Genomic DNA, 16306 nt, shown 5'->3' with positions numbered 1-16306 from the left:
ATGATAAAATTATTAGAAATTGTTTAAATAATAATGATGATATGAGTTAATTTCAATATAAATCCTTTGTTTATTTGTGCAAGTATAGTAATGGCTTTTAACTGGTTGTTAATTGATTTCACAATTATACTCTATAATCTTTTTGAGTTCATTTAATCTCCCTTTGATCTTCAATATGGTCTAGTCAACAATACAACTACAATACTGGTATATCATTAATGTACCAGTAATTTTGCCAGTATTGCTGGTTTTTTTTTTATAAAAAGTTACAATACTGCATGTAGAGTGGGGTGCTCATTTTCGCACTGTAAATCATCTGTAAAGTTAGATGAAAGGGGGTATGAAATTCCCTGAAGTTTTGTCAATGGGGGACACATATTCACCGTTTTTACACATCTATCTAAAACCAAATAACTGCAGTTTTATATAATATTTATCAAATAAATTTCATTATAGATGAACAGCAAACATTTCAAAGGTGTAAAAAACAGAACTTTAGGCCAATCAGTCAAAAAATTACTTAGAAAATAATCTTTGAAAATCCTGTTTTTCATTCAGGAAATTGACCGCAAATCGTTGTCCTTTGCAGTAAGCGCCGTAATTTTGTTTAAGTTTAAAAAATTACAATTTATTGGCACATTTCTACAATTTCAGTCATCCTTTGAAGTGTTTTCACCTCAAAATCAGAAAACGGCGAAATTGTGTCCCCGGCGAATATGGGCCCCCACTCTACTGGTACAAAATTTGTATACCAGTAAGGCAGTATTGCAATCACCAACTACAGGAGATCTGAATCATGATCTCAAGTTACAATTAAATGTCTTCTTAAAATCAAATTTATACAATCTGTCCAATAGAACTTCTACAACAAATAGAAACAAAATTAATAAACACTATTTATATAGTATTACCATTTTTTCTGAGAAGTAAAGCCAGTTGATTGACTAATTCATATTCTTTTCCTTGCATCTCTTCAAGGGAAATACATGCACATTTGAACTTGAGTTTAAAGCTGTGTAATATGGAGAAGTGTATATGAAGATACTAGGTTTTAATCAGGAAATGTACAATAACATTTTGTCAGTTTGTCTGTTCAGTGTAACCGCTACGACAACCTAATTTCCTGTCAGGTTGTTATTCTCCTAATTTACTCTCGTATGATGTTTATGAAATGTAAAATATGTGTTTTTTTAAATAAAACAATCAAGTGTGATGTGTAATAATATAAGCTATTTAAAAATCCAGCTTCTAAGGGCATGTGACATCTAAGTTTTGCATTTATTTTGATGCGTCTATTCGACACAGATTTCTGTGGATCTTTTTAATGTTTTGAATATACATTTCAGGGTCAAGGGCAATTTGTAGAAGATTTGTTGATGATTTCATAATCAGCACGTACACTGCTGTCAGTTTATAAAAAAAACCGTATACATTGTAGCCCTAGTGGATTCCGAGATGGCGGAAAATAACACGAAGTCAGGTAATAACAGTATAGCCCACCATGAAAAACAGTTTTGAAACTTTCATGAGTCTATAGATTAGATATGTCACTAACCGACACAGAAACACCTCAAGCGTTAGTGACATGCTAGATCATTTAAAATGGAGAGACCTGGCACAGAGAAGAACTGATGCACGCCTGGTCATGTTCTATAAAATTTCATGTCACCTCATTGCTATAACAAAAACAGACAGATTATAATTCACACGCTCAGACAGTCCAGGAACAGGGTACCACGATTTCCCGAGAACTACGAGAACAACATAATATCCCGAAAACAAGATTATATATCCCGAGAACAAGATTTTTTATGGTGTTTATTTTTGTTAATAAAATCTATTCTTTCAGTACTTTTGATACTTTTCTTTTCTGTCAGTTCTTCTAAGATCTTCTAATACTTTGATTTTCTTAAGTTGTCTACCTTAAGAATGTCCGCCACATTGTGTTCAACAAGGATTTTGCATACAAGACATAGAAATCGAATTTTTGACCTAAAATTGCATTTTTATTGAATAAAAACGAGTATTATCTCATATTAGTATTCTTTACTATTGTAAAAAGTAGTCAAAACACAATAAAAACACCTATAACACAATTAAAAATCTTGTTCTCGGGATACATAATCTTGTTTTCGGGATATTATGTTGTTCTCGTAGTTCTCGGGAAATCGTGGTACCGCCAGGAACATGCACACACTCTCATACCAAATTCCATCCTGCCGAACACAAATAAGACAACAATCATTTTTCCCAAGCACAATTAAAATCTGGAACAGCCTTCCCCTGAGTATTGTGATGAGCCACTCTATAGAGTCGTTCAAAGTAGCCGTCTCAAACTACACCTACAGCCCGTAAATTCATCATGTGTAAATAGTTTTATCTTAATATTTAAAAATAATTAATTAAAAATATGCACTATCAGTCTATCACTATGTAAAATTTTTGTTTTTGTTTTTTGTTTACTATCACAAATTTGTTATATTTCACTGTATATATATCTTCACAAAGCAATGCGCAGTACAAGTGACGTAAACTTCAACGTGTTGAAGGGGGTCATTTCATAGTAGAAGTAGAAGTCTATAATTTATAATTTTTATAAGTCTAAGACACCAGTCAAGGATATTAGAGGAAAGTAACTTACATTTGTTATTGTGGACTAAAAATACAAAGACCTGTCATAACATATGTTCATTGTGTGTTATGTTTAAGAGCCAATACACCTTATCGCTAATCCCGGCTGACCCATCCGCTTGACGCAAACAACAATTACTTTTCCATTGTGGCGTCAAATATTTTGTTCTACGACGTCAAAATTTTATGGGAACCTGTGTGATTTCTAGTGATGGCTGACAAATAGCGATAAGGTGTATCAGAGGGCCAATATATACATCATTTGTTTTTTTTGCAAATAGTCAGATAGTAAGTACATGTAGATATCACAGAATCCAGGTCTGTTTGCCCTGATTCATGTTCACCCCAGTACTTGTTCGCCGTAATACCTGCTAGCCCAGGGTCCATATGCCCTAATTTTATATTTTTTTTGGCATGTTTTATTTATTGCAGAATGTGCATTATTTGAACAAAAGTTCCATGTATTTTCATGAATTTCAAGAATTTATACCATATGAATATCTGAGAAAAATTTATTTAACTTTAATAGCTTTGATATTAATATATTTTAATAAAAGCAAGGATTGTATAGTAAGATACAAATCCTTGATTAAAGTAAGCAGAATGAATCCAGGATGATACTGATATCACCAGTACTTATAGTGAAACAAAGTAAAGGTCAAGTTCATCATGCTCATGTAACTTTTGAATTATACATAGTAAAACAGTTTGATAATATAAGGTATGGCACAGGTTCATGTAGTAAACATTATATTTTGATATGATATTAATTGAATGCATTTTTTCAGTTACCTTTGCTATTCTCTGCTGAATAAGTATAATGTGAACCAAGGCTCTGTGTTGAAGAACATACTTTGACAATGTTAGGTATAATGGTTTACTTTTACAAATTGTGACTTGAATGGAGAGTTGTCTCATTGGCAATCATACCAGTAACCATATTTTCTAATATTTATAAACAAACAAAATAAATTATTGCTCCATTTTAGAACCCAGGTATGAACCAGTTTATCTTGATCGCCCACCTATAGAGCAATGGATGGCTGAAGAACGGGAAAAAGCTTGGCATGAATATCAGGATGCGAAGAAAGAGTTTCCAGAGTTGACCAAGCCAAACAGTAGACCAATTGAATTTATGGTTCCCTATGTAGGTAAGATCTTTGTATGGTATTAATTAATTTGGAAGAAAACATGAAGTTCTTTATTATTTACTATTGGACTCTCAATTATAGACTAGTGGATAATGTGAAATCTTAATCAGGGGAAAAAGTATATTTATTAGTTTTGTTCTAGGACTTTTATAAAGAAAGGTGTTAGAGATACATGTAGTAAACATAAACAAACCAGTTTATCTAACCATCACCCAACCGCAGTAATAATCCAAAAGACATCTGGTTCACATAGTATCAGAGTGTCCATTCTTCATCATATCAAAATATCAGTGTGATTAATTAGGAATTACTATATAGCTGTTACAATAGAAAAGTATTTTTTTTGTGATTTTGTTTGCATAGCTTCTGTCATTCCTCTATGATTGTAAAAAGAACCTATTCCCTACAAGAACAATAAATAATTTATTTAAAATCATGCAGTATTTTAAAATTATTAACCTACTTAATTTTTGTATGCACCTTTTACAATAAGAGGATGAAATTATGTTTTCCTGTTGATCTGTTAATTTTATGGACATATTTTCATTGATTGCAAACATGTAAAGATAATTTACAGGTGGAAAATAAAACAATAATAATAAAATATGATAAAATCATGTAATAGGACATTTACAATATCTTTGGAATAACAACACTTTTATATTTGTTTTTTTTTAACAATATTGTGTGTTGTGAAGGTTTATATTTATTATGTTTATGGACCTCATTTTCGTGTTAAATATGTACCGGTAATTATGGAATTTTTCAACATTCCTCAATTTAACTTTTCTTTTGTTTTAGGACTTCCTGTAGCAGGAGGTTTGTTTATTTATGCCATGTGGGGACTGAGGACGAGAAAACTTGACCTTCCTATGTATTTAATTCACACACGTTTAGCTGTTCAAGGAACAATTGTTATGAGTTTTGCAGCTATTGGAATTGGACAGTCAGCTAGACATATTTTAAAGACATACTTTAATATTGGAGATGGTGCAATAAAATGGTCAAAAAGATAATAAACTGTAACTTATGTCTCTCATCAGACAGCTGTTATTAAGAGTTGACATCAGAAAATTATCAATTCCAGTTATGAATGATAATAAATATGGTTTTATTAAAGCTTCGATAAGTCATGGCATTTTGACAGAATTTACTGTATGTGATGAAATTATTTTTCAATTATGGAACACATAATCATGGTCAGACATATAATGTGAAGGCAGTAATGGGAAATGTAATTAAACCTCATATTGTATTTTGAAAAGTGTTCAATATACTTTTAATTTTCATATAAGTTACCAACTAAACTAAGGCAGATAACTCTAAATAAAAAATTCAACTACAATTACCCATCTACGTTAAAAATGTATTCTATGCCTTGCCTGTGATATATATACATGTATATTGTTTTTGAAATAACTTAAAGCAAAATATTTATGAATGACATCCAAACTCCAAAGTTTGGATGTCATTCACAAATATTTTGCTTTCAGTTTAAAGTATTAATTTTGAACATAGAACTTCTGTACTTAGTTGTCATTGTAGACTGATTTATCACAATCCATAAACCTTAAAGGGACTGGATGATAAGAATTTATAATGTAAGTCATATGATTTCTCTATTTTTATGGATTTTTCCATACGGGTAATGTAGATTCAGCTTTTCTTTGCAAAAGGAATAGATTTGATACTGGAATATCAGAATTACAAGATATATTTGATTGAATCTGCTTAATGAAGTTGAGATTCGTTGACAAGTGAAAGAGTTTTAGCAACTTCTATTTCAGAAAACTCTCAGCAGTTCATTAATTATTTTTTTCATTTTGAATTATGATGTTACCAGTTAACCACATTATTGATTTAATAGCTTGTATGGTTGAAATTACTGTTGGTGTACATGTTTTAAATGTTATTTGGCAGATTTTGGAGTCTACAGTTTATTTGTGTTTCATAGACATTAATTTATATCTTGTCCATTGATTGTGTAATTTTTCTGACTAAAACATTATTCGAAACATGTCACATTTTTTGGGGTCAAATTTAGAAGAACAATGACAAACAGTAATGGATTTACAAAGCCACTGTAACTTTACAGGAGTTCTTATGATGCATTTTAAGCAACTGATATACAAATTTTTATATGTCATATATATTTTTGTGGTAAGTTATTTTATGTATGTAAATAATGTGGAAAAAAATGTAGAGATGCAAATGTTGAATATTTTAAAAGTGTTACTTTTAAACTATGATTGAATAAACAATTAAAAAACATTTTTATTTTAATCTTGAAATTAATACTGCAAGAAAAATAGTCACCTGCTATATTGACTCAACCTTATTAAATTATAAATAATAGTAGCAGAGAAAATGACTCAATCACAAAACATTAATGATATAATTAATGTCGTGAGATTGACATCACCAGAAGGACATGTATCATCAAAATCAGATTGATATCTTAAAAATTTAGTTTATCTTTATATTATCTAATAAAGTCCTTATCTTAAAAACTTTACATTGATCAATAAATGATGAAAATTAGTTTTTGGTCAGACAAAATTAACCTACAGTCATGTTGTAAACTAAATATACTTAACCTTTTACTTATTTTTGAAAAACTGACAACATTACATAAACCAATGAACAATGAAATGAGGTTTAATGAATCCCTACAATGTTAGTATATGTTTGTTAATGAGACAACAACCTTATAACTTCTTCCTGATCAGGTGACCCTAGATCTGTATGAAGGGCATAAATACCTTATAATGATTCTAAATCCAAAATAAAGTTCACATAATAGTTGAAAAACAAGAATGTGTCCAAAGTACATGGATGCCCCACTCAATCATTTTCAATGTTCCATAGACCGTGAAATAGGGTAAAAATCTAATTTGGCATTAAGATTAGAAGGATTATACTATAGGGAACATGTGTACTAAGTTTCAAGTTGATTTGACTTCAATTTCATCAAAAACTACCTTGACCAAAAACTTTAACCTGAAACTTCCATTATCATTTTCTATGTTAAGTGGACCGTGAAATTGGGGTCAAAAGTTTAATTTGGCTTCAAAATTAGAAAGATCATACCATAAGCAACAAGTGTACTAAGTTTCAAGTTGATAGGCTTCAGCTTCATCAAAAACTACCTTGACCAAAAACTTTAACCTGAAACTCCCACTTTCATTTTCTATGTTCAATAGACCGTGAAATTGGGGTCCAAAGTCTAATTTGGCTTTAAAATTAGAAAGATCATATCATAAGCAACAAGTTATAAGTTGATTGGACTTCAGCTTCATCAAAAACTACCTTGACCAAAAACTTTAACCTGAAGCAGGACAAACGAACAAACAGACTGACAAACAGAGCCACAGACCAGAAAACATTATGCCCCTCTACTATCGTAGGTGGGGCATAAAAAAGATCAAGGATTGCAATTGCCAGGTTGAGCTGAAAGTGTTTTGACAATGGGAAATGCTATAAACTAAATATTGAAGTATTTTATAGATATCTTTTGCTGATCCTGCGACCTAAGTTCTGTAGCAGAAAGCTTGACAAAGTTTAAATGATCCAACAGGGCTGTGTTGTTAACATTACAAACTTCTTTTAAAAAAACTTATTCATAACATAAGGCATCAAATCTAGTATATAATAAACATGAGGAACCAAGGTCTCCTACCTTCTGAAATATTAAGTTTTTAAGAAGTGTAATGTTACCACCACAGAAGTTGCAGGATCAGCAAAAAATATGGTCACTCATCCTGTTGGTTCCCTGTACTTATATTTTGGCATTGCACCAGGTAAGAGAAAGACCTCTCTTTATTTATTAGTTATTATTTGCTTTGTTTTCTATAACTGTTGGTACTCTAAAGTTGGCACATTGTGTCTTGTGTTCATTCCAATAGCTACTGTGTGTGTTCTGTGGTAAAACTATAGTTTGTTAGGTTACACCAGTCACAGGTTGTGGGAGGATTGGTCGCTCACAAACATGTTTAACCCCACCACATTCATTATGTGGCTGTCCCAAGTAAGGAGCCTGTTATTTGGTGGTTATGAGTTGTTGCTGTCTGTTTTTGTTTTTAACTTGACTGGTTTTGTTTTTAGGTAAAGATTGCATGAAATGGTACAAACTTGATATCTTAATGTTCCAAGGCTTATCACTACCTTTTTTTGATACACAGAATATAGTGCATTTATCATAACATCTGTACATCCTATCCATGAACAGTAAAGAAATTTATGGATGTAATATATATTCTCAGATACTCTCTCTATACTTGTCAAGAAAATTACATAACATATACAACCAGATGCTCCGCAGGGCGTAGCTTTATACGACTGCAGAGGTTGAACCCTGAACAGTTGGGGCAAGTATGGACACAACATTCAAGCTGGATTCCGCTCTAAATTTGGATTGTGATTAAATAGTTGACACAGCATAGGTTTCTGACACAGAATGAATGTATTCAAATGAACTTAAAATTTTTGGTTTTCTCTTAGAGCAATTCACTATGCTGTTGAATATTAATCCTCTCAAAAAAATGTTTGAAGAAATTTTCTTTTTATTTATAAAAATTTCAAATGAGAAAAATTGAACCCAATTTTTTAATCACATCCCCCTTTCCCTTATTCCAAAACTAATTTCAATTAAAATATTCTAATGGAGTTTGCAACAATTACTACTCATTTAAATACATCATAAAATATTAAGATGTAAAAAAACTGCTTGTTATCACTGAATGGTAAAGATTATCTAAATTTATCAGTTAGTAGTAAAAAGTGAATATACATTGTATATTGTATATAACAAAGATTTAAGTTGATTCTGGACAAAGAAAGATAACTCCAATTAAAAAAAATTCTTGCAGATATTTCTTGCTTACTTTACTGGACAAAGAAAGATAACTCTTAATTAAAAAAAAAATTTGCTATTTCACAATATTGTGAAATTAGATATTTCTTGCCATTGCACAATGCTGTGCAATTGAAAAGACTTGCTATTGCACAATACTTAATATAATAATTTTAGATCCTGATTTAGACCAACTTGAAAACTGGGCCCACAATCAAAAATCTATGTACATGTTTAGATTCAGCATATCAAAGAGGCCCAAGAATTTGATTTTAGTTAAAATCAAACTTAGTTTAATTTTGGACCCTTTGCACTTTAATTTAGACCAATTTTAAAACTGGACCAAAAATTAAGAATCTACATACACAGTTAGATTTGGCATATCAAAGAACCCCAATTATTCAATTTTTGATGAAATCAAACAATGTTTAATTTTGGACCTCGATTTGGGCCAACTTGAAAACTGGGCCAATAATCAAAAATCTAAGTACATTTTTAGATTCAGCATATCAAAGAACCCCAAGGTTTCAATTTTTGTTAAAATCAAACTTAGTTTAATTTTGGACCCTTTGCACTTTAATTTAGACCAATTTTAAAACGGGACCAAAAATTAAGAATCTACATACACAGTTAGATTCAGCATATTTAAGAACCCCAATTATTCAATTTTGATGAAATCAAACAAAGTTTAATTTTGGACCCTTTGGGCCCCTTTTACCTTAACTGTTGGGACCAAAACTCCCAAAATCAATACCAACCTTCCTTTTATAGTCATAAACCTTGTGTTTAAATTTATTAGATTTCTATTTACTTATACTAACGCTATGGTGCGAAAACCAAGAAAAATGCTTATTTGGGTCCCTTTTTGGCCCCTTATTCCTAAACTGTTGGGACTGAAACTCCCAAAATCAATACCAACCTTCCTTTTGTGGTCATAAACATTGTGTTTAAATTTCATTGATTTCTATTTACTTTAACTAAAGTTATTGTGCGAAAACCAAGAATAATGCTTATTTGGGCCCTTTTTTGGCCCCTAATTCCTTAACTGTTGAAACCAAAACTCCTAAAATCAATCCCAACCTTTCTTTTGTGGTCATAAACCTTGTGTCAAAATTTCATAGATTTCTATTAACTTAAACTAAAGTTATAGTGCGAAAACCAAGAAAATGCTTATTTGGGCCCTTTTTGGCCCCTAATTCCTAAAATATTGGGACCAAAACTCCCAAAATCAATACCAGCCTTCCTTTTATGGTCATAAACCTTGTGTTAAAATTTCATAGATTTCTATTCACTTTTACTAAAGTTAGAGTGCGAAAACTAAAAGTATTCGGACGACGACGACGCCAACGTGATAGCAATATACGACGAAATTTTTTTCAAAATTTGCGGTCGTATAAAAATAGAAGGATGTCATTGTTAACATCATCTTTAAACATTTGGAGTTATCTTCCTTTGTCTAGAATTGCTGTATAATCAACTACAATGTACAACCAATTCAATTATTAATTTAACTTCCCACTGATAAATTAAAGCAATCTTTACAGTTCAGTGCTTACAAGCAGTTTGATCCTTTTCTATGTTTGAATTGTTTCACATATTGTCATGCCTTTTATAGCTGACTATACAGTATGGGTTTTGTTTTAGCTGATGGCTTTTCAAAGACTAGAACTGATTAAATCTGCTAAATTTGACTGTATTTGATAGTTTTCTTAATGGTTACCATACCACATCTCCTTATTCATAAATTATAGCAGAGGATACAAAAATCAATGATAGTATGAATATAAATAAATAGTATATTGTGTTGTATCAAATTATAATAAAATGAGGAAAATAATCATGCTAACTTCTTAATGCAATTAAATCTAACAAGGAACAAATATTCACTGATGAATGATCACTTTGGTATGGATCTAGCATGGACCTTAGTGGGTTAACTTATTACTGTTGGTTTTACTAGTACTAGTAGTTAAGATGGTATTATCAACTAAAATAAATTTTGACAGTTTGTTTTGTATGAGGTGCTGACAAAGTGATATCCTTCTAATTCAGATAATGTGGATTTATTTATTTTCGTAAGTATCATTTTGTTGGGTTGAGGATTCGTGGGTATTTGATTTGGTGGTTTTGCCTATCTCCGCATACAAAGCCTAAAGAAAATGTGCATTTCGTTGAACATTTGAATTTGTGGTAAATTTGTTTCAACGAAAACAACAGAAAATTAAATAATAATGGATCCACAGTAACTAAAAATGTCTAGATATAATAGATAGGGATTACAGATAATAAAGTACACACAAACTCTTTTATTCAGTCTTTATTAAAATTGTAAAAATAAATAAAAGGCAAATAAAATATAAATAACAAGTAATATATATGATGCTTAAAAAAATCATAACAATCCAAGCATAATATGATATAACATTTCATGAAATATGAAAAAAAACCCATATCAATAGTCAAAGTCAATAGCTCCTTCAATTTTCATGATCAATTATTTTCTTATATTTTAATGAAAGATAAAAGTATATAAACTAAAATATCAATTATCATATTATAGACACAATAATTAAACCTTGTTTTCAAAAGTTTTGGTTTCAGTTTCCCCATAATTAAGGAAATATTAAGTAAATGTTTTTGTTTCTTTCCATTCTATAAAATAATGAAAAATGTTTACCTGTAAAATAACTTTTTTTAATTAATTATCTCCCCTGAAATTGCAAACATTATCTTCCATGAATTTGTATAATTTTGCATATGTAAAATTTTCTGACCAATTCATAAAAAGATCTTAGATTCTACATATATCTGAATTTATGTCTATATATCAACAACACAGTTACAAGTTTTAAAAAAATGTTCTATTATTTTAAGACAACAATAATTTCTTATTTTGACTTTTTAAAAAACATTGAAAACTAATGAAATAAAAACATGCCACTTGCCAGCCCATTACATCTAATTTTGATGTTCAATTTACCAATGCATATCAACCCAAAGCAGTAAATAAAAATAATCAAAGGAAGTTGTTTGTGAAAATTTATAGATTCTACAACAAAATCACAGAAATAAACAGGTATGCTTAGGTCAACCATTCTGAATTGGTGAAGGCAGCTCAATAAAAAGTCAATGAATGTTTGCCTAAATATCAATTACTAATTCTAATTCAATATAATGTGTAATGCCCTTACAATTTGATGGCATCAATCATCAATTTCTTGGTAGACAGACTCCACAATGTTGTGAAATCTCAGTTGGTGTTTCAAAAATATTTATAAATCATATTTTGAATGTTATGATGAGACAGAGAGTACAGTATTCAAAGTCATCATTGTCAGCTTGTGATGAAAATTCTGTTTGTTTTATTAGCAAAGCTCTGTGTTGTAATTATAACTGCACTTGTGAACATCACATCCCAAATTTTGTTGGCAATTTTTCATTTCCTCTGTCTCCAATCTTTAATTTTGACAAATTCACGTTCCTTACAAACCTTTATGGATGGTTATCTTGCATAATCCACTATTCTTTCTTTAACAAAAGACACAAATAAAAGTTGACAAAGGTAGAAAAATACAGTTAGAGTGACTGCAAAACAGCTTAAAACAAATGAAATATTTACCACAAAATCACCAACAACATTTATAAATTGCACATATAAATACAGAAAGCACTTTTAGTCTACCAGTAACAATAATAAACTTAAAAAACAATAATCAGTAAATTTTAAAATGTTAAAAATTATATTTTTTTCCCTAAATAAATCGTCATAACACAATCTATCATACTTTTAGTTTTAATTATATTATATAAAAGAAAGAGGATGCCACATAGATGAGAAATGTCATGATACATACTGTCTTTATATTGATTTACTGTTCAGTATGTGACAATCAATTACAATCATTGCACTCCTCAATTATAAACTTAGACATTACTGAGGTATTGAGTTTTGTCATATTAAAACTATGGACGAAACATCTTTTCCTTATATCAATACTGCATGGCAGGTTTATTAGAAGGTGCAAATTTTGACTTATTACAAAAGCTGAACGAAAATCATTAAAATTAAAGTCCATATTATTTCAAATGGAACCTTCCATAAATGCATATACATTGTATTATCAAACAAGCATGTAATAATAATTGTAACAGTACAATGTACATAAACAACCTGACAAAAACGAAATTGCAAACTTTTACACCTTCAAAATAAACCTTCTCCGTGATTCATCATCTAAATAAAATATTGTCACTCGTATTACTACTTGACTTAACTCAGTGTTCTCCCCAGGCCCTTATAGGACCACGGGCCCGAGATGTATAATTTTCTGCCGCGGTGGTATCGTTCTTGCCGCGATGTATAATTTTTCTCCGTGGTGCTAAAGTTTTCGGTAAAAAAATCGTATTTTAATCGGTAAAGTTTCAGATGACTTCAACTTTACATCAAAATTGACCAGTTCTAACCAGTTTAATCCAGTATTGACAAGTAGATTGTTTACACCACGTGATCGATTTACCTGTTGAGGTTAACCTTGATGATTGGATTTAATCGATGTACATGATTCTTTTGTGTTTTAATTAATTAAGATTTAATTTTAATAACAGACTTGTGAGGGACAAGCAGACATTTGTTAATGAACCCTATTACCAGCTGATTACGCCAGTCTCAAGTCAAAATAATTTGCCTTTTATGAAGTAATTGTGGAGTTACTTCCCCTGATTTTGCTAATTATAAATAAATGCTCCTCAAATATAATTTCTCATTGCAAATAAAAATAAAGTACAAATTGAATGCAAAATTATATTAGAATGTTACATTAAGTATAAAAACATTCTAAGACCATACCAACAAAAATGTTTTGCAAATTATTTTTGAGAATCATACCATTATTGATGCACAGACATATTATAATAAATAGGTATTTTTTTAGTTTGGAAAATATTTCACTGCAGCAGATGATTAAAAGCCTACTGCCACAAATCCCTTGCAGGACTGTAGCCAGGGTTAACCCTTGTGAATTTATAAATCTTATAAAGTACTCTCCATGTCTGTAACAAAGATTTAATCATAAAAATAAAGTTGTTGTTGTCTAAAACAATCAGGTCTAAAACTATGGAAAATAGTTTTTGATTTACTGAAGGTTCTGTATCAAAATCTTGTTCAAAGTTCATTGTTATGGAGAAATCTAACATGGGGAATGTGTAGTGTAACTACAAGTATCGGGACAAAATGGATTGATCAAAATATAAGAAGTGACTTCAGCTTAAAGACTAATTGTGCTTTCTTTTATTTATTCTTCAAAGATATTAAAGTATACAAACTGTTTATTGATTGACTTTTTCTACCAATAATTTTCTGACCCAAAGTCCTACTACACAGTACCACAGTAAACAAAACAAAATGACAAAAAGTAACAAAAAAAAAATAAGCGACGCAACGCGACACAAAATACTGTAAAATTCATTTCGTCACGCGTTACCCTGGTGCTATCCAAAAATCCTGGGGAGAACACTGCTTAACTATAGTTAATATTTACTTATACCAAATAATGTAATATAAGATATTCGACTGATAGGGTTTTGTACAAATAAACATGTCCCAGTAAAAATAATCTGTAAAGTTGAATATATCTAATTACTCAACTTGCCCTTTCATCAAAGAAGTCTCCTATTTAATATCATTATACATAAAACATGACTACACATAATATTTAACTAACTACTGGTATATAGTTATCACATCATAAACTGCATAGATTATTCATTGTTGTATTATTTCATACAATCTGAAGCAAGACACATACAATATCAACTAATAAGACAATACAAATAGCATTTCATGCCATAAACAAGCAAAACATTCAATAACTGAGATCATGCAGCCTTGTAAACTCTCCAATATGGCTAACTTGAGTATAGTATTGCACTGTATCACCTTCTCATCACATCTGTACTGCTAACGGACCTGAAATGACAAATACACAGATTAAGAATGCAGAACTTTACTTTCTTCCTTAAATAACAAATCTGTGAGGCTGTTTTAAAATATATCAAACTGTACAAAAAAAGGTGCAAAATATAATTGGAAATTGTTAATCAAATTACATTATTTTTAAAATAGATTTGAATATTAAGTATTAATGTATAGTAAGCTAAGTATAATGACTTGAAACAAAATTATAATAGTTCCTTTTCAAGGTTAAGTCCACTATAATATTTAAACATGCCCTTGGGCTTATCCCTTTCTTACGACACATCCATATACAACAAATACTTCCAATTGCAGCATTCAAATCTGACAAACTTCTTTATTACACATCTTAACTAAACACTCTTAATTTTTAGAATATTGAACTACAATAAGTAGAGAACAGGAACAATGCATACATATTAAAGGATATATGTTTTATGATGAAAACTTGTTTAATGATTATATTACGATTCAATTTGATTTGTGTCAATTTAAAATGATTTCTGCTGTCTTTTGTATGTACTGAATATGACTTAAATTGAGAAAGCAATTAAATTATGCTTTATCTTCTTACTTTTTGTTATTCAACGGTTTGTGATAAGTAGTAAAGTAACACATGCACTTAAAAATTACAGATTATTTCTACCATGTTTACCAAAAGGTTAAAAGATTAGACAATACACATTCAATTTCCACCATTATCCTACATGCAATTATTTATAACATACAATTCCTGTTCAATTAAACACCATCCAAGATGTGTAGTTTACTCACCTACACCTGAAATAAGTAAGTATATTCTAGGAGATTTACAAGTAAGTATATTCTAGGAGATTTACAAGTAAGTATTCTAGGAGATTTACAAGTAAGTATATTCTAGGAGATTTACAAGTAAAAAGTAAAATCACAAAAATACTGAACTCAGAGGAAAATCAATTTGGAAAGTCCATAATCACATGGCAAAATCAAAAAACAAAACGCATCAAAAACAAATGGACAAGAACTGTCATATTCCTGACTTGGTACAGGCATTTTCAAATGTAGAAAATGGTGGATTAAACCTGGTTCAAAGAATATTCTAGGAGATTTACAAGTAAGTATATTCTAGGAGATTTACAAGTAAGAATATTCTAGGAGATTTACAAGTAAGTATATTCTAGGAGATTTACAAGTAAGTATATTCTAGGAGATTTACAAGTAAGTATATTCTAGGAGATTTACAAGTAAGTATATTCTAGGAGATTTACAAGTAAGAATATTCTAGGAGATTTACAAGTAAGTTTATTCTAGGAGATTTTTCTAGGAGATTTACAAGTTAGTATATTCTAGGAGATTTACAAGTAAGAATATTCTAGGAGATTTACAAGTTAGTATATTCTAGGAGATTTACAAGTAAGAATATTCTAGGAGATTTACAAGTAAGTATATTCTAGGAGATTTACAAGTAAGTATTCTATGAGATTTACAAGTAAGTATATTCTATGAGATTTACAAGTAAGTATATTCTATGAAATTTACAAGTAAGTATATTCTAGGAGATTTACAAGTAAGTATATTCGAGGAGATTTACAAGTAAGTATATTCTAGGAGATTTACAAGTAAGTATGTTCTAGGAGATTTACAAGTTAGTATATTCTAGAAGATTTACAAGTAAGTATGTTCTCGGAGATTTACAAGTAAGTATATTCTAGAAGATTTACA

General features: G+C 30.1%; 3 protein-coding genes across 5 annotated transcripts in view; 1 reads left to right on the top strand and 2 right to left on the bottom strand.

Moving 5' to 3' along the window:
* Window positions 1-1316, bottom strand: part of LOC134707168 (serine/threonine-protein kinase 11-interacting protein-like) — a 43964-nt gene extending 42648 nt beyond the window's left edge. Inside the window, exon 1 of the mRNA XM_063566721.1 lies at window positions 912-1316. Coding sequence (XP_063422791.1) covers window positions 912-969 — 58 coding nt within the window. The 5' untranslated portion in view covers window positions 970-1316. The remainder of the gene's footprint in view (window positions 1-911) is intronic.
* Window positions 1317-1318: 2 nt separating this feature from the next.
* Window positions 1319-6053, top strand: LOC134707169 (uncharacterized). The gene is made up of 3 exons (XM_063566722.1): window positions 1319-1480; window positions 3621-3782; window positions 4584-6053. Exons 1-3 carry the CDS (start codon window positions 1456-1458, stop codon window positions 4796-4798), a joined length of 402 nt encoding a protein of 133 aa, XP_063422792.1. The 5' UTR covers window positions 1319-1455; the 3' UTR covers window positions 4799-6053.
* An 8102-nt stretch (window positions 6054-14155) lies between these two features.
* The window catches only part of LOC134707166 (transmembrane protein 245-like), a 28335-nt gene continuing 26184 nt past the window's right edge, over window positions 14156-16306 (bottom strand). For all 3 annotated transcript variants that reach the window (XM_063566718.1, XM_063566720.1, XM_063566719.1), the window contains one exon: window positions 14156-14599. In XM_063566718.1, the coding sequence (XP_063422788.1) occupies window positions 14566-14599 (34 nt within the window). In that variant the 3' untranslated portion in view covers window positions 14156-14565. The remainder of the gene's footprint in view (window positions 14600-16306) is intronic.

Source organism: Mytilus trossulus, chromosome 2 (assembly GCF_036588685.1).
Source record: "Mytilus trossulus isolate FHL-02 chromosome 2, PNRI_Mtr1.1.1.hap1, whole genome shotgun sequence".
NCBI lineage: Eukaryota > Metazoa > Mollusca > Bivalvia > Mytilida > Mytilidae > Mytilus > Mytilus trossulus.
This window is presented reverse-complemented; position numbering and strand designations above follow the sequence as displayed.